The sequence below is a fragment of the Aristolochia californica genome, unplaced genomic scaffold, assembly GCF_029961685.1.
Source record: "Aristolochia californica isolate CCGP_79_NKW_82.1479 unplaced genomic scaffold, dmAriCali1.0.hap1 SCAF_4, whole genome shotgun sequence".
Taxonomy (NCBI): domain Eukaryota; kingdom Viridiplantae; phylum Streptophyta; class Magnoliopsida; order Piperales; family Aristolochiaceae; genus Aristolochia; species Aristolochia californica.
In genome coordinates, this window is record NW_027182103.1 from 41551402 (window position 1) to 41577145 (window position 25744).

General features: G+C 38.5%; 2 protein-coding genes and 1 pseudogene across 4 annotated transcripts; 1 reads left to right on the top strand and 2 right to left on the bottom strand.

Moving 5' to 3' along the window:
• Positions 1–1239: 1239 nt before the first annotated feature.
• Positions 1240–3645, bottom strand: LOC137962290 (probable adenylate kinase 7, mitochondrial). Its single transcript, XM_068809072.1, has 4 exons — positions 3193–3645; positions 2187–2327; positions 1865–2080; positions 1240–1684 (listed from the first exon to the last, which is right to left on the bottom strand). The coding sequence occupies exons 1-4, from the start codon at positions 3553–3555 to the stop codon at positions 1532–1534; spliced, it is 873 nt and encodes a 290-aa protein (XP_068665173.1). The 5' UTR covers positions 3556–3645; the 3' UTR covers positions 1240–1531.
• A 594-nt stretch (positions 3646–4239) lies between these two features.
• On the bottom strand, positions 4240–12260 carry LOC137962289 (ribonuclease J-like). 3 transcript variants are annotated; one of them, XM_068809069.1, is made up of 17 exons: positions 12025–12260; positions 10830–11058; positions 10438–10561; positions 10243–10299; positions 9838–10029; positions 9678–9755; positions 9158–9340; positions 8993–9073; positions 8740–8805; positions 8581–8673; positions 8330–8455; positions 7640–7753; positions 7200–7295; positions 7020–7117; positions 6523–6944; positions 4813–5267; positions 4240–4679 (listed from the first exon to the last, which is right to left on the bottom strand). In XM_068809069.1, exons 1-17 carry the CDS (start codon positions 12128–12130, stop codon positions 4587–4589), a joined length of 2613 nt encoding a protein of 870 aa, XP_068665170.1. In that variant the 5' UTR covers positions 12131–12260; the 3' UTR covers positions 4240–4586. The 3 variants fall into 3 exon arrangements, with proteins under 3 accessions (XP_068665170.1, XP_068665171.1, XP_068665172.1); XM_068809070.1 differs by lacking the exons at positions 10830–11058; positions 12025–12260 and having other exon boundaries at positions 10452–10555; XM_068809071.1 differs by lacking the exons at positions 10830–11058; positions 12025–12260 and having other exon boundaries at positions 10243–10316; positions 10452–10470.
• Positions 12261–18645: 6385 nt separating this feature from the next.
• LOC137963348 (probable anion transporter 1, chloroplastic) lies at positions 18646–19727 on the top strand (annotated as a pseudogene).
• The last annotated feature ends 6017 nt before the right edge of the window (positions 19728–25744 follow it).

Sequence of the window (25744 nt, forward strand, 5' to 3'; positions counted from 1 at the left end):
TTTCTATCACCTTAAAATAGCAACTGACCGACTCTACAACGCCTCCTCGACTGTCAACTCTATTTTTACCAAGAGGCTTTACTCATGATGCACTTACAGAGAGACCCATCAGCTTTGTTAACTGAGAGCTGAGTTAGATGACTTATTTCTATCACCTTAAAATAGCAACTGACTGACTCTACAACGCCTCCTCGACTGTCAACTCTATTTTTACCAAGAGGCTTTACTCATGATGCACTTACAGAGAGACCCATCAGCTTTGTTAACTGAGAGCTGAGTTAGATGACTTATTTCTATCACCTTAAAATAGCAACTGACTGACTCTACAACGCCTCCTCGACTGTCAACTCTATTTTTACCAAGAGGCTTTACTCATGATGCACTTACAGAGAGACCCATCAGCTTTGTTAACTGAGAGCTGAGACAAAATCTTCAACTGTGATGTCGATTATGATTATATTTGAATCCTAGCTCTGAGTGGTTGTAAAGCTTTCTTTATGATATGCTATTTTGAGACCTTTTCACCATTGGCCTTCAATTAATTGACAATTCAAGAAATTAGAGATGGACTCCGTCTTCTTGTTGCAAGAGCTTGAATTACCGTATGAGATTCTGAAGCCGAAGCTCTTGAGCCCTCTCGATATGGGGTATCCGAGGCTTCTTTTGTTGTTTGAGTGAAGCCAATCTTCTCAAATATTATTGAATCTACCACTTGCATTATGAAGAAGAGGGCTTTATTGTTTGAATCCTCCTTTCATACTAACCACATCCATACTAGAGCTTCGGGCTTCATTCTGATACTGGAAAACAAAAGGAGAAGGAGAGGAAAAAAAAAGAATTCTTTATAAAGCATTGGCTCATAGAATCTGCAATTTATGTGCTGAAATTTGAGCAAATTCAGCTTGACCTAACTGGCTAGATACTTACTCCCACCTCCTGTATAAGAATTGAACATATAGGAAGTGCAGGTACCGCAGCGTTCATCAAGGTTGACGTATCAAATTGTATATATTAGTATCCTGTTGCCATTCAACGAGACCGATTGTGGTAGTTGAATGCACAAAGCAGGCCAGAGTAATTATTGTTTAAGAAATTTATAAAACGTAAATTTGATAAGCTTGTGAGGCTCACTAACTGGATCAGGAAAGAAACACCCAAAAGTCGGTCCATATGAACTTGAACTACCCTGAACGAGAGACGACTCAAGAAACAACCCAAGTGTGGGTAGTGAATCCAAAGTTTCTTTAGATGTAATAAATAATATTTGAAGTCACAAAAGAGAGTGCGGCGAGAGTAGCGATTACAGACGAAGAGACAGATCTGTCTCCACCTCGTTTCATTACTGAAATCACATTACAAAAACTAGGTTCCTCAAAATCGCCTACATGCAACAGAAACTCGGAAGACCGATAGGCCTTCGATGCGTAAGAATACAGCAAACTACAAGTAGAAAACCACCGCGTCCTTGCGACTTGAGCAGTTCTCCTACACTAACAACAATATAATGCAAAAACATGAGGGAGTAGACGCATTACGCTGTCAACTTCTGCGAGGTAGTGCCGGCGTCCATGTGCTGGAGGTGCAACGCATGAAGCAGGCCTTGCCAGGTTTCCCCGGGCGCCCCTGCCACCTTGAAATCCAGCAGTTTCCTTTGCTTCCTGTAGTAATCTTCCAACGGCTTGCTCTGCAAAGAAAACAATTACGGGATTAGACGTCTCCTTCAGTTCTTTCTGAAAGGATTTGAAATGCACGGGTTCCTGAGGATAGACTATTTCATGGCAACAGAGTAGACTTTTTCAATATAAAACAAATTAACAAAGTTTCTCCTTGAAGAATATTTGCTGTTTGCCCCTTGAGGAAATACCTCTTCAGCGTAGATTCTGAGCTTTTCCTTAACAGCATCTTGCTCTTTCGAAAATACAGCAGAAGGTTTCAGGTGAGAATGGTGTAAGGATGGGTTGAGAGCACCCATGTTGAAAGAATGCCCACAAAGCGAACATACACCACCACCGCCAAACATACATTCCTCGCATTTAAAATTCACAACAAGATCGATATCAACAATCTGATCAAGTATCTCCTGCAAATAGAACAACACAAGCAATCACAACTCCCGTCGCCAGCGTGGACTCGTAAAGCAACACCGCATCTCAGAATCAACGTAATATGTCGGATTTATAACTTACAGCTTGAGTCCTGGTTCGAGGAATTCCATCCAGAATGAATCCCGTTTCGCCTCTATAGTGCCGTTCTTCGAGCCTCTCGGACAACAGTCCAAAGATTACATCTTCTGGAACAAGCTTCCCCTCATTGACTGCACTCGCAATCTGGCAAAATGGGAGGATAACAGTGATTTGACAAATTTTTGGTCATCACGACATGTTGATATGCACTAAACCGCTAACTCACGTACAAATTCAGCAAATAAACCAATCGCAGGTATTTTCATTTAGAGAATTAATCGACATAAGAACAATGGGGATTATAAATACTAGTAATCACACGGTTACAGGCTTCAATTTTGAGAGACGTCATGCAGGTGAGCGCAAAAGATGGCTGCACTAGGCATGTTGACTAAGACATGGACGATCACGGCCCATTAGGGTGAAAGCAACCAGAAATGCCAAAGAAATAAAACAAGAGTAGCCCGTTAACGGAGTCAGAGGAGAAACCCCGAAAAAAAAGTGGAAATGCAGTTAGAAGTTGGAAATAAGTAAAGGAAAATTAGAACTTTCCGAAATAAGCGTAAATAGTGCTAAAAGAACTTTTATAGAAGAACTGCATAGACGATATCACCATCACTATGAATCCAAAGAAACAGATAAAATAAATTTGGGAAATAAAATAAGAGGCAGATAATAACAAGGACGACGCGGCAAAGTCTCTTCAATTAGGCTTTAGTCGAAGCCTAAAAGGTAAACATCGCCGTATTCATGCCAAATGCTGGAACAATTAATTGAAAATGATGATAGAGAAAATGGAAGGGTTAAAAATGAAACGCAAATTGTGAAAAATGGCGAGTAATTTCAAAACAATTTCGCTCCTCAAGAATCGAAAAAAAATCAACCAATTAGAGCGAAACAGTTTTTTAAGGAAAGTTATCAGAGACGACAGCGGTGAAAAGGTGGAACTAGAAGCTACTCAAGAACCAAGAGAAAAGTAGAAATAGAGATAGAGAGAGTGTACAAATACCTTCTTATAGAGAGAAGATCGAGGATTAAGCTCCTGGCGCACGAGACTCCCCATAGAAATATGCGGAACTTCTAATAGCTTGGATAGCCTCTGAGCGCAGACGTGTTTCTGTGCTCCCGGAGTGCCGATGAGAACCCATTGTAGGCCCCGGGCAGGAATGGTCCCGCAGGCATCCGCCCTCGGCCCTAGCCGAGGCCGATCCTTGGAAGGCCCGCGCATACGCTCCTCCTCTTCGTAATCGTAGTCATACTCGTAATCGTACTGAAGAGCAGCGGCTCCGAAGGATCTGGTAGGGGATAGGCCGAGGCGGAGCTTCCTAACCGCAGAGGACGCAGGCCTGCGCAAGTGGCAGAGTCCGGCCATGGCGGCGGAGTTGCTACGCTTCTGGTTTGGTTCCTCTGGTGAGGGCCGAGGGGCGTTACTCGTTTGAAGGGAGCGAGAAAGAGGGTTTGGGAAAGAGGAGAGTTGGGATCTTTATAGTTTACTCTCGTACCACGGTGATGAGCTTCAAAGCTATTGCCCCTGTTTCACAAATAAACTACAAAAAATGCCACCGTTTAAGTTGCTGGTCGTTAACTCTGGCCAGTAAGCTTACTTTTCCACTCTTAAATAGCAAACGTGCCACTTTGTGCCTCGGAGTGGGCCCCACAATGTGTTTTCGCTTTTCTGTTCACTTTTGTCCAGGCAAACCAAATAGCGAAAACGATTAAAAATACCACTAATGTCAAAGGCCGTCTTTCACTCTGGACCTGTCAACGGGCCAACTCAGCCCTGACTGCCAGCACGGCGCCTTCTTTTTCTCTCTCACTTTTTCCCGTTCCTGCGTTCTTCGATCTTCTTCCCCGGCTAAACTTCGAGCTCCTCTGGTGAAACTCCCGGCTCAACATCCTGCCAAAGCTCCCGGAGAAACGGTAACTCCTCCCGCCGAAATTTTTATTTTTTGTCTGGGCAACAGCGAGAGGGAGGGACGACCGTTCTCTGAATCAGTCATAAAATATATGATTAATTTATATTTACAACGCATCTTCAAATTAAATCATCCATTGCAAAAAATAAAATAAAAGAGACTTTGTAAATAATCGGTAAAATCGTCAATCCCCAACTGCATTAGAATTATAAAGTAAATAAGTATACTATCAGAAAACGTTTCATAAAAAATACAAATCACGTTTAAGTCTACTGTGACATGACACTTGCAGCGCCGCCCCGTTTGCCATCTCCAAACCAGGTTTTGATTATCTGATTTACGCTAACAGCTTATGCTTGTGCAAACCTGCCATGAACATATAATAGAAGGAGGGCATTCAGATTTTGATTCATCTTGTGAACTGGCCTTCAGAGCTGGACGAACTCATCAAGAAAAAATATGGAGCATCAGTGACTCTTCTTTCTGTTCATTTCAACAATTCCTGATGACCAACCAAGACATTATTCATGTCATCAAAATAAGGCCAGGCTTTCTTGCCTCTCTTGCCAGCTTTACTCTCCTGCACCATCACAAATGAATGAAGCAATAATTACTCAGTAATGTTCATAGATACAGAAAAAAGAGCTACCAGAAGGAGAAACAATCATATTTTTTATCAGCAAAAACAGGAGAAACCATCCAAGAGCTCAAACCTCATATTTTTGAATTAGTGAAGCCCACAAAGATTTGCACTGGGCAGGACTTCGATTTATCCCATACTCGAGCATTTTCACAGATATCTCTTCCCATAGAACCATGCGGCCTTTCACTACCTGAAATCTACTATCCAGTTGACCTCGTAACTCGATTAACTTCTTCACCTCTTCAGGCTTCCACTTGTTTCTCTTTACAGATTTGGATGATGTCTGCAGAGATTTTTGTGACTCAGCAACTTCATCATCACTGCTGCTCTCGTTCTCACTTGCAGTGAGTTCTAGATGTTTTTCCAGGACAGTTCCATTTTCACCTTTTGCTGACCCAGCAAGTGAGAGGGCTCTAAGAGGATCCCATAGATCAACTGATTCTGATGAATCTAATGATGATGAAGCCTCTGCATGAGAACTTGTGGTGGTGTCATCCTCCTCCGGTAATAATTGAAAATGACCACCTGTACAGAAAAAATTGAGCACATATGGCTTAATTATGAAAGAAAGAAGCTTCTACCATAATTAGGTTGCTCTAAGCAACAATTAGAGATTTCAAGTAAGATCAAGAAATCAATCCTTGTAGAATCTGATGCTATCAAGCATATTTCAATAAAAGCATATAAAAAAATTTCAAGAAAAAAGGAAAAAAAAAAGAGAGAAAATAAGATCACGGAATAGCATACACATCAGCAGAGATATGTGGTATAAGATAAATACAAAAATTATCGCCTACAGACAGTTTGGAAAATTCTGAACTTACTAGTTGGGAAGTAGCCTCCTCAAATTATCTACCACTTTACTGTGGTTGCACCATGCCCAATTTTTATCTGTTATGCGCCCTGTTCATCTGTTCCTAGCAGACCTATTTATATGTCTATTACATTGGATTTGGAAGATACAGGAAGTTGTAGTCAGTAGAAGTGCTTTATAACCTGCCCATGTGACCTATGTCCAGGCCTGTTTGCTTCTGTTGTACTGGTCCTGGGCGTGAGAGAGGGTATCTTTGATCTAAGTCCCAAACCTACTTTGTGTTTTGAAGGTCCCAAACCTACTTTGGGTTTGAAGATCCCAAACTTAAAAATGCAAAATAAGCCTCCTATTTTAGGATAGAACAGACCCAAATTACCTCAGGCAAATACAAAACGAACAAATACAGCTAAAGAATGGTATTCATAGGATCTTACACATCATCCACAATTTTCGGCCAGAGGAGACCATAAAAACTTACTCAGAAGCAGTTTTGAGACATTTTACTTTCAAAAGATTTTTTTTTTTTTTGAGAATTCTATTCCTTCTCATAGTTTCTCAAATATGTAACTTCAACGTTTTCATATTTGTTTTCACAATAAATTTCAAAATATTAAAATCCTGAAACATTACTCTTGATAATGATAATAACAAAAATAAGAATAATAATAGTAGTTGTTGTTGTTGTTGTTATTATTATTATTATTATTATTATTATTATTATTATAATAATAAGATTAATAACAATAACCATAAAGTCCTGTTTTTAATCTGAATGCATATGTAATTTGCATCTATACTCTGCTCTGAGAGACTAACAGAATATGCAATGCTGTGTAAAGCTCAGATAGCAATGAACTCTGTTTTTTGCAATAAAAAATTATTTCTAATTTTTATATGGAAAATTTCCACAAGCAAACTTCAGAATTCAACATTAGAAGAACATTGGCAGCAAAGTGGAGTTTATACCTCTAGATTCTTCTCCTGGCTGGTCCTCATGCTTCTTCATTGATTTTTTCTTCATCTGGCGAGAACTGTCCAATTTATTTATAGCACGTAGCCTAGAATCACCATCACTCTTTCCAAGTATTCTACCCTTCAATTCATCAGTAAGAACACTAGCTGTGTTCTCCATAGCAACTGCAATGACTTCAGGTCTTTTACTACTATATTTCCTAACCAACTTCCTCAACATTTCTGACACAGTTCTCTCCATGTGTGTCAAGGGGCAGTTTACAGGGCAGCTAGATAGAGCAGCATGTGCAGCTTTATGTAGCGCATCCAAAAGCTTCCCTTTGTCCAGCCATAGGCAACGTGTGGTAATTTTTATTTTCCCTTTGAGGGGAGTGTCAGATGAACCATTAAGACTTTGAGGGCGCATAATTTCCATACTGTTAGGAAATGACAAATATCAATTTGTAATAAAAAGAAAAAAATTTACTTAACCAAATACACAAGGCATGTACCTGACAACAATAATTCCATCAGCTGCTATTCTCAATCTCTCATCTAGACAAAGTTCTGCAGACGTGCCAAATGCTTTATCACCATCACTGTACATTAGCTGTCATTGACTCAAAAGTTACGAAATGTTTCTCACAAGACCGTCTGAAAGTAAATAAAGAAAGATAATTGGAGTAACTGACTTGTAAACTTTCTTTTCCTAGAACAGCAAAACCATTTGACAAAACTCTTCTGTTTCTCAGATGTGAAACTCCAAGCATTTCTCCATTCTTAATCACCTGCATGTGTGACATGAAGTCCAGATAATTTGCGTCAATTATCAGGTAGTATAGGATAACAAATTATCAGAAGGCATAATCTCTGCAACAGTTTGGAGAGTAAATTAACACGCTGAGGCAATCAATTATCACTCATTTTATTCTATATTTTTCTTTTATGTACATCTAGAACGACATCAATACACTGAAAAGAAGCTAAGACATAAATTTGTTATCATATGAATACACGAAAACTAACAGAACAGGGAAAATTTTTTATAAAAAAAGAGAGATACCACCAAATATATTCAATCAAGGCACTGCATACAATTTGAATCAAGTAGAACACAACAAGCAAAACTTACAGTAGTATGGCGGATGCCAGTTGACTTTCCAAGTAGTTCGTGCTCTTTAAGGAAAAGAAGCTCACCATGGATGGGTAAAAAATGTTGTGGCTTCACTATTTTAAGCACCTCCTCCTTCAAAATAGAATTAAATTTAAGGAAAGTATCCAATACAAAAACGAATGCATTTCAGACGAGAAAAAGAAAGTTTAAAAAAAAAAAGATTTACTTGAAAATACTATCAAGCACTTGTTTTTCTTTTTTTCAAGATATGAGGAAAATTGCTTATAAATCAAGAAAAGTTTTGCAAATATATCTACAGCATGATTCAACTGCCAACAGTTTCAGTTCAAAACAGCTCAAATGATGCAATGATTGGCACGAATAAAATACGTATTCTTATGTTGCCTGAAGTATTTCAAGTGAATCAAATGTGTACAATGAAAAAAAATTTGAAAGTCCTCATCATATTTTTGAATGTACACTATCATCATCAATAATGCATTATTTATTCTGAATGGCATCTTATAGGAAACTAAAATTTACGTGTTCCTGAACAGATTAGTATAAGGGGATTGTTATCTGAGGAATCTTTGTAAGAGATTTGCAATATTTCTGACCATGACAAGCCCTCAGATATAAAAGCAATGGTTCTGAGAATGATGTCTTATACAAAAAGTAAAAGTGTGTAGAAACAAAGTGCCAACTTACCAGTTCCCCACGATAAGCATGACCGGATGTGTGAAGCCCCTCATTCTTACCCATTACTAATGTAGGGCCAAGCTCTGCAATGCGGTTAAACATTTTCATCACCCGGTTCTCATTTCCAGGAATCACCTATAAGATAAAAGAACACAATGCCAGTTACCAACTTTGACCGGAGACTGGTAGATTGGCCAAATGTTTCACAGGAACAGACGAGCTAGAGAAAATATTGGTACCAAAATTCAATCAGAAACTACCTTCGCAGAATATAAAATGACATCCTCCTTGCTCAGCTTAAGGGAATGACTACTACCATATGAAGCGAGGTTCAGAGCAGCACGTGGTTCTGCCTGACACAATACCACAGAATCAAATAGTGACTCAAAAAATGTGATAATCACTTCAAACTAACTAACCTGAGAGCCTGTTGTGACTATCAGCAAATCTTTTGGGGCATAAGCATCAATATCTTCCACTTTCACCTACACAACAAAAAAATATGTAACACTGCCCTGGGGGCCCATATCATATCGTTACGTACAATCATTGTTCTAGTCAACACAAACAATAAAAAAATAAGTAGAAAAGTGACTGAAACTAAATCCTGAGGCTAAAAATGGTAACAAATGAAAGGAAAAGTTCCAAGTATGGATGTATAACATGTTATACCAGAGTAGATGGGTCTATTGGTGCCTTTCCGTCCTTCCAAGCAGCATCCAAGTATGTTCGTAGTGACATGCCAACAAATACCTAATACAATTGGCAAAAGATATAAAGAAACTTCAGCAAATACCCAAATCATTGCTTATAGATAAATCAGTAATAAGCACTCACCATCTTTCGGCCAGTTAAATCAGCTGCAGCCTTAACGCTTCCTAGACGATGTATGTTGGATGCAAACTGAGTGGTTATCACCCTTCCTTTGACAGCAGAAATATGATGCAACAGTGCATCAGCCACAACCTTTTCACTAACAGATCTTCCAGGTGAAAGTATATTTGTTGAATCACTCATCATCTGCAAAGAAAATTACTAAGACTTCATTGAAATTAACTGATACAAAAAAGACAATACCATAACTTAAAGAAAAATAACAAGAATAAAAAACTTACATACTTGTTCACAAATTAAAAAGTGAAATAAGCCATCCCCAATAAAAAAATCGGTAAAATTTTATGTAAGAGAGAATGTCCATCATATTCCACCAAAGTTGGAAAGCTAATGTTAGTCTCAATATATCCCAAAACACAAATTCTTGTAGGTGTGAGTTTCATCCTTCCTCATGGAACCTACTTAGACATGAGTAAACTAAAGAAATTGAAGACAGATAACAAGATCAATCCCCAAGACTTACCAATGTAACCCCTTCTTTTGAGAGTTGTTCTAATACCTCACGGTCAAACATTTTTCCATCCAATGGTGACTCATCGATCTGCAACAACACAACAGGCATGATGCAGGTTATAAGATTTATATTAGAACAATAAAAGTAATATTATATAAGCATCACTTACCTTCCAGTCCCCAGTGTGAAGAATTGTACCATCGCTGCAGCGAAGCACCAATCCACAGCAGTCAGGAATAGAATGGGTCACTCTAATTGGTTCAACTTCAAATGGCCCAGCAAGGAACTTCTTCCTGATTCTAAATACCTTAAGCCTAGACTGAACAAAAATTCCAAACTCCTTCAACCGCTTTTTGATCAGCTGTAACAAAATGATAATGGATTGTCACCTTTCCAAAATGAATACCAGGATATAAATGGGCACTCCCAACGCAAATGACAATTCAGTAATTATAGACCTCATAAACAAGTGGGTTCTTTAACCTTCTAATTTCTTTGTCATTTCCTTTTTCTTTTTTTAAGATGATGCTTTTTGTTATCTAAAGAATGAAAAGAACAACTTCTAAAGCAGTACCTCCATGGTGAAGGATGAGGCAAATATGGGAGTATTAGAATCCAATGCAGGGATGACCTATACAAGAGCAGCATCTGTATGTCAGCTCACAGATGAGAAAAAGGACAAACACATATTAAACTAATTTCACTGATAGAAATCTTCGTAAGCATAAAATAAGAAGTATGGTTAGAACAAGTGGAAAGAAAACGTTACCCAAGGCAACGCACCGATGTGATCTTCATGACCATGTGTTATAATAACTGCTTCAATTTTATGACTCCATCTTTTGATGAATGTTGTATCAGGTATAATTTTCTGGACGCCAAGCTCATCATAGCTGAAACACATGCAAGGAAAGATCAACAAAAGATGGAAATCCCATTTAAAATGTTTTCAAAAATAAAAAATTAGAGATGAAATCAGTCACAGAGCTTTCCATTATAATATCTGATGACCTCTTCATATAAGAAATTATCTTAAAGGGAAATATTAATTTGCTGGATTTTTCAAATGCAAATGCAAAATAAACGGAGAATACATCATAGGATCTAAAGTTATAATTATATTTATATGTCAAAACTGCACCAGCAATTATCAAGACTCACTCTGGAAACATGACACCAGCATCTATCAGAATATAACGATCTTTATGTCCAACAAGCATGCAATTCATCCCAATTTCTCCAAGCCCACCAATAGGAAGAACTCGAAGTGGTGGCCCATCTGATCCTTCATAAAACTGCTCCATTTTACGTTTCACTGAATCCTCCATACTTTTTCCAGAACCTTCCAATCTTCCAGATCGTTTGCGAGGTACTTTTGACCCAGGTTTACCTATAACAATTTTGATCACTGTTATGCTATACATAAAGAAACAGTTAGAAACAGAAGTAGAGATTAAGCTCATGATTTTCTTGACTAACAAAGATGATGATAATGAACTACGGTTCTTGCAGAGAGGACACCCTCCCAAACAAAAAGATTCTTCTTCAACTCTTTCTATGCCAAGTGAGCTTCGAAACCATGCCCCCAATAAATACACTGAACATTCAAAAATCCACTGGATGGATTTAGGTTCCAGTTCTCCACAAAATTTGGTTCATAGGATGTCTAAGCCAGTGGACACCGTTTGGTAGTCAACACTTGTTTGTGGATGTCTATATCAATGGCCACTTTCGAGATGACTGAAACAGCCCTTAAAAGTAATGCAAAGCGATACCAGTTATAACAGTTCTAGCAGCAAGATCATAAATTATGGTTTAGAAACAGCTGTTGATGCAACAAAAATTTGGGTCACTGCATGAATGACACTGACGCAAAACCTCATCCAAGTTATTTTTTCAGGAATATATATCAAAGTAATCTTTCTCAGTAATATTTTTATTATTTTATTAAAACTTTTAAATTGATAAGAAGAGATATATTGATAAGAAGAGATAAAACAGGAATTTTAATTTCTGATGAACAAAACATGCATTCCCTACTCCCCCAATAACTAATAAGCTCTGATTTACAAAATATACTTTTCTTACTCCCCAGAAACTAATATGCTTCAATTAGCAGCCCATAAACATGTAAGCCAACATGAGTAGAAACGTAACCAGAAACCGCGGCTGGACAAGTTGACCCTCGAACACAATAAACATGTAACTCTAGCTTCATACTAACAACATTTTACACCCAATACCAAGACAAACCCCGAAACCTTTAACGGAAATTCAAACTCAGAATGTTGATTTTTAACAAAATAATGAAAACTAGAAAAGAATGAATGAGAGAAAATGAAGAAAATATGAGAACCTGTACTGGTAGAAGTTCCAAGGGAGTATGAAACGAAAAACTTTCTAGTTTTTGATCGACATGAAAGACTGCAGGGGCATATTGAAACGGCACTTAGTGCAGCCATTTTTCCAGGACAGTGAGCTCCGAACGATACTCAGTTGCAAGGAGAGACGGAAAACAACATGAGGCTCGAGACAACAAAACTAACAAGGAATCTGTAAGGGTCGTGAGCATCCGGCAGCCCTAATAGAAATGCAGAGGAGCTATAAGCTGGCAAGCGGGAAATATCTTATCAGCTGCTGAGGACGAAAGGCAGGTAAGTGTCGAACATAATTTTAGAAAAAATTACCGATTATCGATTACTAAATGCTAAAATTAATGATTCTTCCATGAAAGATGCCAAATTGACACTGTCGTAATTTTGAGACGATAAAGCCCCTAATATCCTCTTCTTCCTAGTTCTTATGGATTGTCTGTGTCTGCTTAAATTTCCTCTCGTACACTCTCTCTCGGTTCTTTGCCATGTTTTTTCTCATACCGGAAATCAACGAAACATAATTAATCGGATTGTCATTTGAGGCTAGAAACAAGCTTTCATTAAACAGCGAACATTTGTTTAACTTGATTTTTTCCCTTTTTTTTTTCTTTGTCATAAACTGATGCACTTCATGGAAGGTTTTTAAAATTTTTAGGCTTCGAATCTTTGGAGAATTTTGATGTGTTTGCGGTCCAAATTTCCGGCTTTAAATTATCATCGTTGTACCTAAAGTGCATTTGCCAATCTTGGTTTATTTCATGGTGATGAAGTTTTAACGTTTATCTTGTCATTGTATTTTTACTAGAAACTAATAAGCTATATTAGCAGGTGCAATGTCCTAGTTATAAAATATAAGTCCCCATTGGAGGTAGGCGACTTTTTCTTTCCTTTTGTTTTTTTTCTTCTTTACTATAAGCAATGATGAAAGTTGAAGTATTTTTCTCTAACCTCTCAGGCTGCAACTCGAGATACTCCTCGGATTAAGATTATAAAACCCTAATAGTGGCACCCCCCAATTTAAAGAGAAAGTTAGGGCAACCGTATTACAATAGTGAAATTTTCAAACTACTCTTAATAAAACAATAGTCAATATATCATAGATCGGACGGGGGTATGACTAACTCAGCGTAAGGCGTTAATTCCCGTTTACAAAAACTAAATTTTTTTTTAACACAATGTGAATACTCATTGAATAAAAAACCTAAAAATGGTATTTGTGTACCCTTCACAAAAAAATCATTCCCCTTTTTCTATTTTCTTTACTATCAGAGTTTCCCAAGTTTATTACAAAAAAATAACTCTTCCTATATTATTCACAAAAGACTCTCCAAATAAATGTGTATCAAAATATTATTGTTAGTTGTATTATAGTGTACTTTACAAGCTTTCATTTACATTGAACACACATACAATTGTGGGCTTCGATTCATTATTTGTCCTACAAGTCATATGAAAAATGGTACATTCGTCGACAAGCCTGATTTGTACATGAAGAGAAAAGCTAGTGCACAACCCAATAGACGCATGCAATACAATAAAATATAAAGTGGATAGTACCTATGAATTCTCAATGGTTAATTTCGAGTTGAACGACCAATGACATTAGGCGGTATAGGAGGATTCTTACATATACAACGGTTACACCCTCTTTATTTGCATTTGTTACACATCACTTTGATCTCCAAACCTCAAACTCCCATAGAATATAAGGTCTTCCCATTTGCCTCTATAGTGAGGGAGTACTTCAATTACTTGTTATATGGGTAGGGACCTTTGTGTATAGTCTAGAGTTGGATAGATGATATGAAATAAGTTTTCCTATATCTATCAGTAAAGTAGAGTGATCCACAATAATTGTATAAACTTGCCTCTCTATAGTCAATTGTGGCCATAACATGTATCTATGACAACATGTACAACTGGAACACTAAACAACAACTTATATAATTTCAAGTCTTGGCTTTTTAGTGATCTTGCTTCCAAAACATGTGTACACATCACATAGACTTACAATGACTATGAATGGTCATGTGATTGTGGGACATGCTTCTTTGCTTAAGGGGGTGAGTGATGATGTCCACCTTGCACTCTTACATCGACACATCTCTAATGTTGCATATGGGGTCATATGACTTTCTTCCTTGTCCTTTCAACCAACAACAATGTTGATAATGCTTGAGCTTTTTTCAAGATTGCATTGTAACCCTGATATATTTGTCATCAAAACGTCATATCTAAGAAAAAAAACACCATGTTTGCCTAATGATTCTTTGAGATTTTTTCAGTTTATCGACTTGCCTGATCATTTTTACATTGATGTAGTCGATTAGTTGATTAAACTCAGTCAGTCCATAAGCACATGCAACCCACTAAAACAATCTTGTCCTTCAATTTGTCGTAAAAATTTGAGCACAATGTATCATGTAAAATACTTTTGGGAACTCTTTAGTGACAATCTTCAACAAACCTTTCTGATAATCACCCATAATAACCCATTGGTGTAATAGATGAAAGAACCACATCTAAGTGTCCTTGAACTTGATCCAAATATGGCATATGCAAGAGTAATCATGTTTCTTTTATTTATAAGAATGATAGTTGGATCCCATATAAACCATTGATGTAGTAGATGAAAGAACCGCATCCAAACGTTCTTGAACTCAATCCAACTACGGCATATGCAAGAGTAATCATGTCCTTGGGCTCATCCAACTACAACATATGCAAAACCACATGCAATAAGCATGATTGTTGGATACTTCCCTCTCAAATGATTCTCAATTACTAATATTACAAGTTGCCCAATAGTCTCAAATTCACATATGCAACCACGAAAATGTATTATCATCAACTAGGCAAACTTAACAACTTTGTGTAACCATCATTATACTCCTAAAATTGGACCAAATAGTTCTCGTGTGTAAAATTTTTGGAAAAAAAAAATAATTCACTGACTTGATTGTAACTCGGTACAACGAACCTTTATTTACAATAGAGGAAACAAGTAGAATCAGATTTCAATTAAACTACCCATGTCCTATTCACACCCAAACTCTAACACTTAAAGATAAATCCTAGAGTAATTAAGCAGTTGAACATGAATAGAAGGCTAAAATAACTAAAAGACCTTTTAACTGAGACACTTCTAAGGGGCTTCCTTCCTTGAGACTCTTGTAAGACTCCACCATATGAATTGTTGCTCTATGAAATTTCTTAATGTGAGAGTCATGTAAGACTCTTCTATTCCTGCTCTCAACACTCCTCTTCAAGCTGGAGTTTATAACTTCAGTTTGCAATGAAAAATATTTTTGGTCTTCAAGAAAAAAATATTATAGAGTACTCCCCCTAACTTATATACTCACATAAAATTTGATTACCATAACACATGGAATTCTTCATGATAGATTTTGTCACCTACCTCATCCTTCATACTTCTCCTTATATCATCCCCCTCAAGCTAGAAGATAGTGTCTGTGATCCCAACTTGAAAAAAAAATTGTTATAATTATCTCCTCCATCAGCGTGTCTTAAGGATAAGTACTCAACTAGACACAAATTCTTAAAAAATAAAAAATATGGGTGATAAACAAGAGTTGAAACAACCAGAAAGGATTTCGAATAAAATAGTTATATTAATCACTAACAAGGGTAATGTTTATCACTCAAAGGACGATGTTATGGACTAAATAGTGAGCCGAGTCAGGCTGGGAGACCATGGCTGAGTCAATTACACTGACTGAATTACTTATGTAATCATTTAGTTTATTTTCATGTTAAATGCCATAAAGGGGCAAAATTGTAATTCTCTCTGGAAGGTTGAAAGCATTAGCCTATTTAAGGGACGTCATGGAATGAAAGGGATAAGCAAAAAGTTATAAAGGATATGTGTTCTCCTCAACAAACCAGGGTCGGCGTTCCCCTGGAACCCTAGGTTGCGGACTCCCTTCAAGAGCCGTAGGTTACGGACTCCCTTAGAGTCGGGTTATCCATCGTCGTCAATCCATCTCCACTCCTCCTTGTTTTCCCCTACGATTCTTCTCCTCTTCGTTCTCTTCTTCAAGTTTCCCTGCGAATCACATTGTGGAATTTTGGGACCATAACATTTGGTATCAGAGCCAGACCTACGTTGCGAGTTCGAATCCCGACAGAAACACCTTGTGCTAGCGGAAGGGGCAACCTAGAGGCCGAATTAAATTACTGGTAGGTCCAAAGTGGGTCGGGCCAGTGTCGCTAGCGTTGGGCCGTCGTGGACGTCGACTCCCCCCCCCAACGGGGGTGTACTGTTACACACCCGATCCCGCCTTGGGTGACTTTGATCCTGGGGTTAAGTACTTATGCATTCCGCTCCTAATAGGCCGGTCTTTTAGGTAATATTAACTAGGTGTGTAACATTTGGTGTCGGAGTTGAACAATGAGCGATTCGTGGATTGTTGATGAGAGGAAGGTTGTCGCAGTATGCGCAACACTCCGTCAAATAATTAGGGAGAGGAAGGTCGCAATAGTATGCACAAAAATCAGTCAAATTATCCGAGAGAGGAAGGTTGACGTAAAGGAACAGTCGTTGTTGTTCATCGGCCGACCTCAAGTCGCCGAGCCTGACACCTCAAACGCAGCGGCTTATAGGGCAAAAAGGCTTTTGGAATTCTAGTAGAGTAAAAAAAAAAAATTCCTAACAAGAGGTCGCCATTCCGGAAGATGCAGAGTTGGGTTGTGTCGAGTTGGGAATTCCAGCGACGCAATCCAGAATCAGGAACTCTGAACACGGGGAGCCGGGCATTCAACGGCAGTCACACCATTTCCGAAAATGGAGGGGGACGCTAGGGTTGAGGAAGAAGAAAATTCTGGGAACCCTATCTTCCGAAATATGCCTAAATCGCAGCCCAAACACTGGGAATCCGAAGCAAGCTTGAGTGCCAAAGCAGCGACGAAGAACCTCATGAATGGGGATTCGCCTCGGGGTCGCTTGATTCCACCCCTCATGTCCTTCACGCTAGTACAACCACATTCTTCAGAAATTACGTGCTCAATCATGCTTCTCGGCAAGCTTATCTTCCCCAGTTGTTCGAATAGTCACCGGTTTATATACTTCCGATCGACTACAAAGTGAATCAACGATGGCGCCAGACGGAGGAGAAATTCGGACCTACGAGCTTCGGCAAGAAGCTAAAGGTTGGGGCCAACACAACCTCTGTTATGCACAGTACGACTATCACAGGTGAGTCTTCAAATTCCTCGATTTGGGGTGTAAAAATTGGGGAAAAACAACCTCTATTTTGGGATACCGGTCAACAGCAGCGAAATTTCTGTTGTGGGGACGGGAAAAAATATTTCTTCGATTTATGTCGTGCGCATTTTGCTGCTCGCCTTGAATTGCATCTCATCTTGAATAAGGAGCACAAGCATGATTTCAATACAGAAACGATACGTTTGCATAAAGTTGAAAACACACCCCACTCATATAAGGATTTTGCAAATTATGCCCAAGACATGCTCGGTAGTGAGTTCTATGTTGGCACCTTCAAGGATGGTCCAACTTGGAGGACTAACAAATTTGCTGATGTCTCATCTGTTGACATGGAATCAAATAGTTCTCGATGATACATCATTATACTACAAGAAGAAGCGGGAAGAGGAATTTCCTTCCCTGGTACTTCAAGCATCCCATGGTTCTCATGGTCATGCTGTAGACATCTCCATGGTACCTAATTTTAATACAAAGTCTTTTTCATGTCTTGTTAAGATATATGATTCTTTGGAAAGTGATTTAAAGCTGAATGATGTTGTTGAGTTCGTTGGAGTATTCACTTTTGATCAGAGCTTGTTGTTCATAAGATTGATTCAGATAAGCTCATGGATGGCCTTTGTGATGAGGCTTTGGCTCATTTGCCTCCTAGTAAAGTTCCACAGCTGCATTGTTTAATACATCGAAAGTTTGCTCTTTAGGATTTCCTTATTGGCTCACATGTCACTGAGCCAAAACCCAATTTGATAAGAGGGATTCGAGAAACATTGCTTAGACATCGTACTTTTGTTCTTGGCAATGATCGTGTAGCAACTCAATGCATGGTGTTGCATCTTCTATCCAGGGTCCATGCTAGAGTTGATTCTGTTGTTGTGGGGAAGTTGTCATTGAACCTTTGTGGTCTTAATGCTGAGAGTGTTGCAATTTTTGTTAGCCAACTTAATCTTGAGATCCAGAGTATTTTGCCATTCTCACAATGTATACCCTAACTGTGGAGTACCTACACACAACCACCCTTGCACCCAAAATAGATTATCAAAGTAACAGACTAATAACTGGAGCTTTGCAGTTGGTTGAATATGAGTTTGATTACTATAAGATGGAGATGCCTACAAATGTTCAGTTCCTAATCCAGTTAGCAGGTAAATCTAGCATCTTACATGTTGATTTGGTACTGCCATTCCGACCAGTTGGTGTCACTTATGTCAAAAGCCCCATTGAAAAAGACTTGCAATTTTACAAACAGACACGTAATTACACAACTATACATCTTCCTTGGTGAGAACAATTTCCGAAGCGATGGGTGATTGTGATTCTCTGTTTCTCGGCATTTCTGCTCAGCCATATGAACAACGTAAACATGTGCATCACTATCCTTTCCATGCCGGCTGAGTTTAATGGGAATCCTGCTACTGTTGACCTGATCCAGTTGTCTTTCTTTTGGGGTTACCTTCTGACTCAACTTGCTGGAGGAATATGGGCAGACACAGTCGATGGCAAGCTTGTACTGGGATTTGGAGTTGTTTGGTGGTCAATTGCAATAGTTTTTACACCTATAGCTGCTAAGCTTGGTTTGTCTTTCCTACTTGCCACTCGTGCCTTCATGGGAATCGGTGAGGGTGTTGCCATGCCTGCTAGGAATAATATTCTGTCAAAATGGGTTCCTGTAGCTGAGAGAAGCAGATCCCTGGCTCTAGCTTACAGTGGAATGTACCTTGGTTCTGTCACAGGGTTGGCATTTTCACCATTTCTGCTTCATAAATTTGGTTGGCCATCAGTCTTTTACTCTTTTGGCTCTCTTGGAACTATTTGGTTTGCAGCATGGCTAAGTAAGGCATATAGTTCACCCCGAGAGGATCCATCATTTCAGCCAGAAGAAAGAGAACTGATGATCTCTGGTAATGTTTCTCAGGAGCTTGTCTAAGCTATTCCATGGAGATTAATTCTGTCCAAGGCCCTGGTATGGGTCCTACTGATCTCTCACTTTTGCCACAATTGTGGCACTTTCATTCTTCTCACATGGATGCCAACATACTACAACCAGGTTTTGAAGTTCAACCTTACAGAATCTGGGTTTTTCTATGTACTTCCTCGGTTGACATTGGCTACAAATGTTGGTGGTTGGATAGCAGATACACTTGTGAGTCAAGGGCTATCTATTACAACAGTTCGCAAGATCATGCAGTCAATTGGATTTCTTGGTCCGGCTTTCTTTCTGACTCAGTTGAGCCACGTAAATTCTCCTACAATGGCAATACTATGCATGGCATGCAGTCAGGGAATTGATGTTTTATCACAGTCCAATGTCTTTGGGACAGGTCTAACTGGCTACATCTTACAGCATGGTTCTTGGGATGATGTCTTCAAGGCTTCAGTTGGCCTCTATTTGGCTGGCACTATGGGTGGAATTTGTTCTCCCCTGGTGAGAAAATCCTAGCCTAATAGTTGAAGTAGCTGATTTTCAATAGACAAATAAGAAGCATGCGAAAAAAAAAAGAACAACGAAGGGCTTCGGAGCCCACAAAATTGTTTCGACAAGCATACTCTACCTTCGAGCTCGAGGACAGGCTCATTCTCCAAGAGGGGTGTGATGTTATGGACTAAATAGTGAGCCGAGTTAGGCTGGGAGACCATAGCTAAGTCAATTACTTTGACTGAGTTAGTTATGTAGTTATTTTTTTTCATGTTAAATGCCATAGAGGGGAAAAATTGTAATTCTGTCTGGAACGTTGAAAGCATCAGCCCTATTTAAGGGACGTCATGGAATGAAAGGGATAAACAAAAAGTTACAAAGGATCTGTGTTCTCCTCAACGAACCAGGGTCGGCGTTCCCCTGGAACCCTAGGTTGCAAACTCCCTTCAAGAGCCGTAGGTTACGGACTCCCTTAGAGTTGGGTTATCCATCGCCGTCAATCCATCTCCACTCCTTGTTTTCCCCTACGATTCTTCTCCTCTTCGTTCTCTTCTTCAAGTTTCCCTGCGAATCGCATTGTGGAATTCTGGGACCATAACAGACGACGATAAAAGAACCACTTAAGGGCACCGGTAAAAAAAGTCTAAAATGCACTTAAAAATATCCACATATAAAAAAGAACCAACCTACAACTTAATACAGGGTAGGCCTAAAAGGCTAAATGAGAGTCCAAAATGAGATGATAGGAAAAAGGGTAGACGGATAAAAGGGTTATAGGGGGGTAAAAGGAAGAGAAGATAAACAACCACGATAAAAAAAAAATTAGAAGGAAACTATAATGGTAGAACTGTAATAATAATTTTATTAAGATTAACTTACACAATAGCCCAGGGCCGAACCAGATATGTAGGTCAAAACTATATAATTTTGACTGAGACATAAAACCAGACCCAATCCTGTTTTGAAGTCTCTAGTATGGTAGATTATCACTATCTGGTGTGGGTTGGATCATCTGGAATAATAGCTCTCCTCTGTGACCATTTGTAAGTCTAATCCACTTTCCTATTAGTCTCATGGCGACAACATTCAATGCAACCTCGCTCTCTTGTAGCTGATTTTTTTTCTTGGTCAAGCTTGACATTTCTTTCAATTCTCCTACTATCACAGTCTTTCAATAACCAAATGACTACAAGCCAAGATAGCTGCAACAAACATATTCAAAATTGTTGGGTGTAAGCAATTGCAAAGGCCTTCCTGTCTCCATTCATCAATCAATCACCAAGTCCCTCTCACATCAAGTTGATCAAGTCTTCTTAGTAGCATCCAAATACCAGCAACTCCATTCATGCAACAGAAATACCAACATAATTGGAGCTAAAATAATTGGAAAATTCAATGTTTCCTCATTCCACTACTTTTATCCTTCATCCAGATTTCTCAACCCATTAGATCAACAATACTAGGTGAGGAATAGAAGTCAACTCCAAAATTATGTGGCCTATGCTACAATTGAAATCTCAGACTTAACTCTGGGTCTTTTGAACCAACAAAAACTGGTAAGAACTTTTGAATAGAAAATGGAAAGACACCTGTTAGCAGCCAAGACTCTTGTCTCCAATTGCACCAATTACACAAATCCTAGTTCCACTAATATTCATGAAGGGTGTCCCATTCTTACTTAGAATCACAACAAAACATGCTAGATAGTTGACAACAACAGAATATGGAGACTACCATGAGAGTTCTAGAATCAACACACAACTCAATTGTACTACAACTTTAACGTAGGCAAGAAAAAACATAACCTTGCCAACACCAACTTACCAAATTAAATTCCTAGCTTGTAATGCCGGCCCTTATGGACGGTTTGAATTCCACATTAGTTTCTAAATTGCAGGATGAAAAATAAGAAGAGTCCCGTTACAAAGAACAACACAAAGAAACAAATTGATGACACATGACTCTAGCTTTCCTCATGAATTAATTGTAGATACTCTCTTTAATAGACACTTATGACCTCATAAATCAGACACTCATGTCAAGGTCAGTAAAGAACCAAGAAAAACACACCAACAAAGAATAACATGAACCGTAAGGAGGTGGAACATATCTGAACTAGACAAACATAGCCTCTAACCTTATAGGATATCTTACCTGAACTTGTCTGAACTAGACAAACTAGACAAACATAAGATCTTCCTTAGGATATTTTGCCTTTAAAAACATAAGCACAAATTGAGAGCAATTAGCATAATTCTAGCCATTAAACTTTAACAATGTAACTTGAATACAGTGGAATTCTTTAGTCTCTGAACCCTCATTCGATTTAACATAAGCTACAATCTTGGTAGCTTCAGTCATTCCACTTCTCAACAATCTAACAACAACCCACAATCAACTTCAAAGTAATAGTAGAAATCGGGAAAGAATACCTTAGATCTTTACCCTTACCAGTGCAAATTCAATGGGCCCTACCAATCTCAACTTCAAGGCATAAGTTAGTCACATATCAGTAAGTCTTCACATTAATCAGTAGTATCATGCCAAAAATCCTTAATTCCAACAACTCAATACTCAAAATTGCAAACAAACACCACAAAGAGGGCTGACCTGTGTATAGAATGAGTGACACAAGTAATTTTTCAATAAAAGAGCATCAAATAACTCACTAGAAGGGGAAGTAGTGGACTCGTAGGCTGATTAATCAGCTGTAAAGGTATTTAACCAAATGTTTTATGGTAAAAATAATTAACAAATCTAGCATTTCTTTCACAATAGATAAATTATGTAAAACCCTTATGTGAGAAGAAAGAGAGACCTAAAAGGAGAAGGAACAATACTGCGTGAAGAACTTTCCAAGCTTTAAATGACCCACTCTGATACCATGAAGGATTTGAGATTTAGATATAAGAGATAAAAGAGAAGTGAGTGAAGGAAAAGAGAGGAAAAGGTGCGAGAAATGGCGACGTTGAGGCAACTGGGGGAAACTCAACCCATAACTTGGTTTTATTTAACTTAAGTGAGATTGAGGCAAAAAGAAATAAATACCCCTTTTTCTATTAAAGTTGATAAAATACTTAAGATAGAGCCATAAAAATAAAAATAATAAGGGATACCACTACACTGACTTCTTAACAAATTACCTGACCATTAGGGGTAGGTTGTGCATAGTTAAAATTACCAATTTACCCTTGAAAAATATTTTCTTACAATCATCCTCCATCGAACCGATGGCTGAACTTTATTGAGGCAAAAACAGTCATGCACTAAATAGTTTGTTATGACATGCTTCATTCTACTCAATTTAAGCACCACATTTTAATGAAATCCCACAGAGGAGACAAGGTCCATTTAAGTACTAAAAGTTACTTTAAAATGTCAATTATAAACAAATTTAATTAACTAAGTGAAAGGTTTTAAAATTAGCAAACCATATTGTTATTTTTTGTTACCATTAACAATATTTTACAATTCCATCAAGGTAAGCTGACTTGGAATCTTAGTCTTCGTATGTGAATAGGCTACATTTAATCATTTTTCTAACTCCTTTATGAGTTTTTTGTCAAAGTTTGAGTTTTCAGAAGTCGACCTATGCCCACCCCTACACCCTTCTCTCTTAACAACATAAGAGAAGCCAGATAGAAGGACAAACTTCCCCTTGAATGTATATAAAAGGTTTCCCTGTCCTTGCTAGAGAATCTCATTGGGCCCAAGCAAGGGAGAAAAGATGCAATGAGAGAGAGAACAAGAGAGAAAGGGAAAGGCTAGAGTCTCTCCCTTCCCACTCCCTTCACATAAGGGAGGTATGTGTAAAGGGAGCGGGAGACATTATCCTCTCCCATTTGTTTGTGGGAAATTATAGTTTATTATGTAATTCCATTCATTGTAAAATAAACATACCATAAAACTATTGACAATAAAGAATTACAAAATCACTTATTTAGATTGACATGTTGGGGATACATTGTTCGATTACAACAAGGAAATGCATCTTATAACAATCTAAAACTTACTTCTTTGGACATGGAAGATGCTTCTGATTCTTCTCCTCAAATTGGTTGTTGAGTGTTGGAGTTTTGCAAGGCATGGTGTCTTGTTCATAAAGTAGCACAACATAATCCTTCTCTCCTTTTTTTTTTTTAATTTATTTTCTTCAAGAGCTCAACCCAAAGAACTTCCTAAAAGGATCCTTTGTTCATTGTTCCATTCCCCTTTTATAGTATTATCCCAAACTTATAATAGAGGGAGAAAATTGGTAAATCGATTATAGGAATTACAACATTCAAAAGCCATCAATTGCAGGTTTTTTTTTTTTTGGCCTGCTTTGGTTTGGTTTGACCAAATTGAGTTGGTGTTGGGTCCAGTGGGGCTTCTTATTGGATTAATTGAGTTTGAGCTATTCATGTTGGAAGACAGGGCCCAAACCTATACGACCAAGGAGGACTCACATATCCAAGTGTGTTAGAAGATGGGCCCAAACCCATAAGACCAAGGAAGACCCATGCATCCAAGAGATATAGAAGACAAGCTCAAGACCCACAAATCAAGAAAAAAGTCCATAGGCCCTTATACAATGACGGCAGGATGGTAAATAAAGAGTCATCTCATTGAGATAATATTGTTGTAATTAAGTTAAAGTTCCAGGGTTAAAACCCTAAACTTTGAGTGTAGGAGTATTATTATAATACAGTAATTTTATTAATCTATAAATAGATCTTCAGGGGGAGGGTTAAGATCATCAAATCCATAACTTATTCTTCCTCAGGTTTTCTCCCAATGGGTCTCTCTCCCTTTTTCTCCATGAGCTAAATTCATGGAGTCTTGAAAATCATTTTCTTCCAGAATGATCGAAACACTGTTACAAAACAAAACTACATAACAAGGATTTTTATGCATTCAATTCTCTAATATTATAATGTTCCCAAGCTGATGACACTTTGGATAATAGTATATATATAAAATACATGAAAATACTCTTTTTAAATTAAGTTACACATTATTCAATATTTTGTCAAAGTTACACTAACCAATAATAGCTTTCTAAAGGTTATAAACTAAGGATCGACGTTACGGTCACGGGTTCGAACCACCCACCCCTCGAAAAGAAGCCACTTGCAGGGTAGAGAGGCAGGTCGGTGTGAAAGCAATAAAGAACGTAAACATTAAGCACCGACAAGATTAATGACAGTTTTGTTAGTTAAGTACGTGACCTCTTTCATGTAAGTAGAGAAACAACTTTAGCCTCTCAGCTCTCACCTTTCCACCTCTCCAAATTGACCAAATAGAATAAAAACAACCGATCACGGCTCCACAACCACACCTTTAATGTGGGAAAAGGTTTGAAAGAACTTGTCTCTTTCTTCATCATTTGAGTGCACTGTATTGTGGCTTGTCCTGTTGGAGAGACTCAATTGCGTCGCAGGAAGCAGGACCACTCCGGCCGCCGTCAAAGTGGAACTAAAACCCTAGAATCGGTTTTGATTTAATGTGCCACCCACCCACCGCTGAAGAAAGAGGAGAAGAAGCCTGTGGTTTTTTCACTTCCATTTTACCCATCTTGCTCACTACCGCTTTTTATTTTGAGGACGAAGAAGTCTCATTTGAGAGCATTTACAGCGCCCACTTTGGCCCCCTCTCTCTCCTCTTTTGGTTTTTGTTTCAAGTGCAATGAATATAGGGCAAAGAGATAATTGGATATCATTATTTTTAGTTTGGGCGTAAATGGGATGGGAACATTGTCATATGGGCACTCCACACCCCCTTGTCCCAATCCCCAAACGAACCTCCGTGACACTTGGCAATGCCGGATTCCAGACCGGAGCCGGTGGACACGGCGGTGCTCCGTTCCCCTCAACTTCGACATCGAACGAACGCACATGAGTAGCACGTGCTATCGAATCTGACGAAGCGGGCGCAGGAACATACGGAAGTGGGCCCATCTTGTTTACGGTTAGATTCACTTTGAGATAAAGAGAACGCACTAGGTAGCCGTTGGAATAGCGCAGATGAAGTGTAATAATGTCTCTTGCTTGGGGAAGGCGGCAAC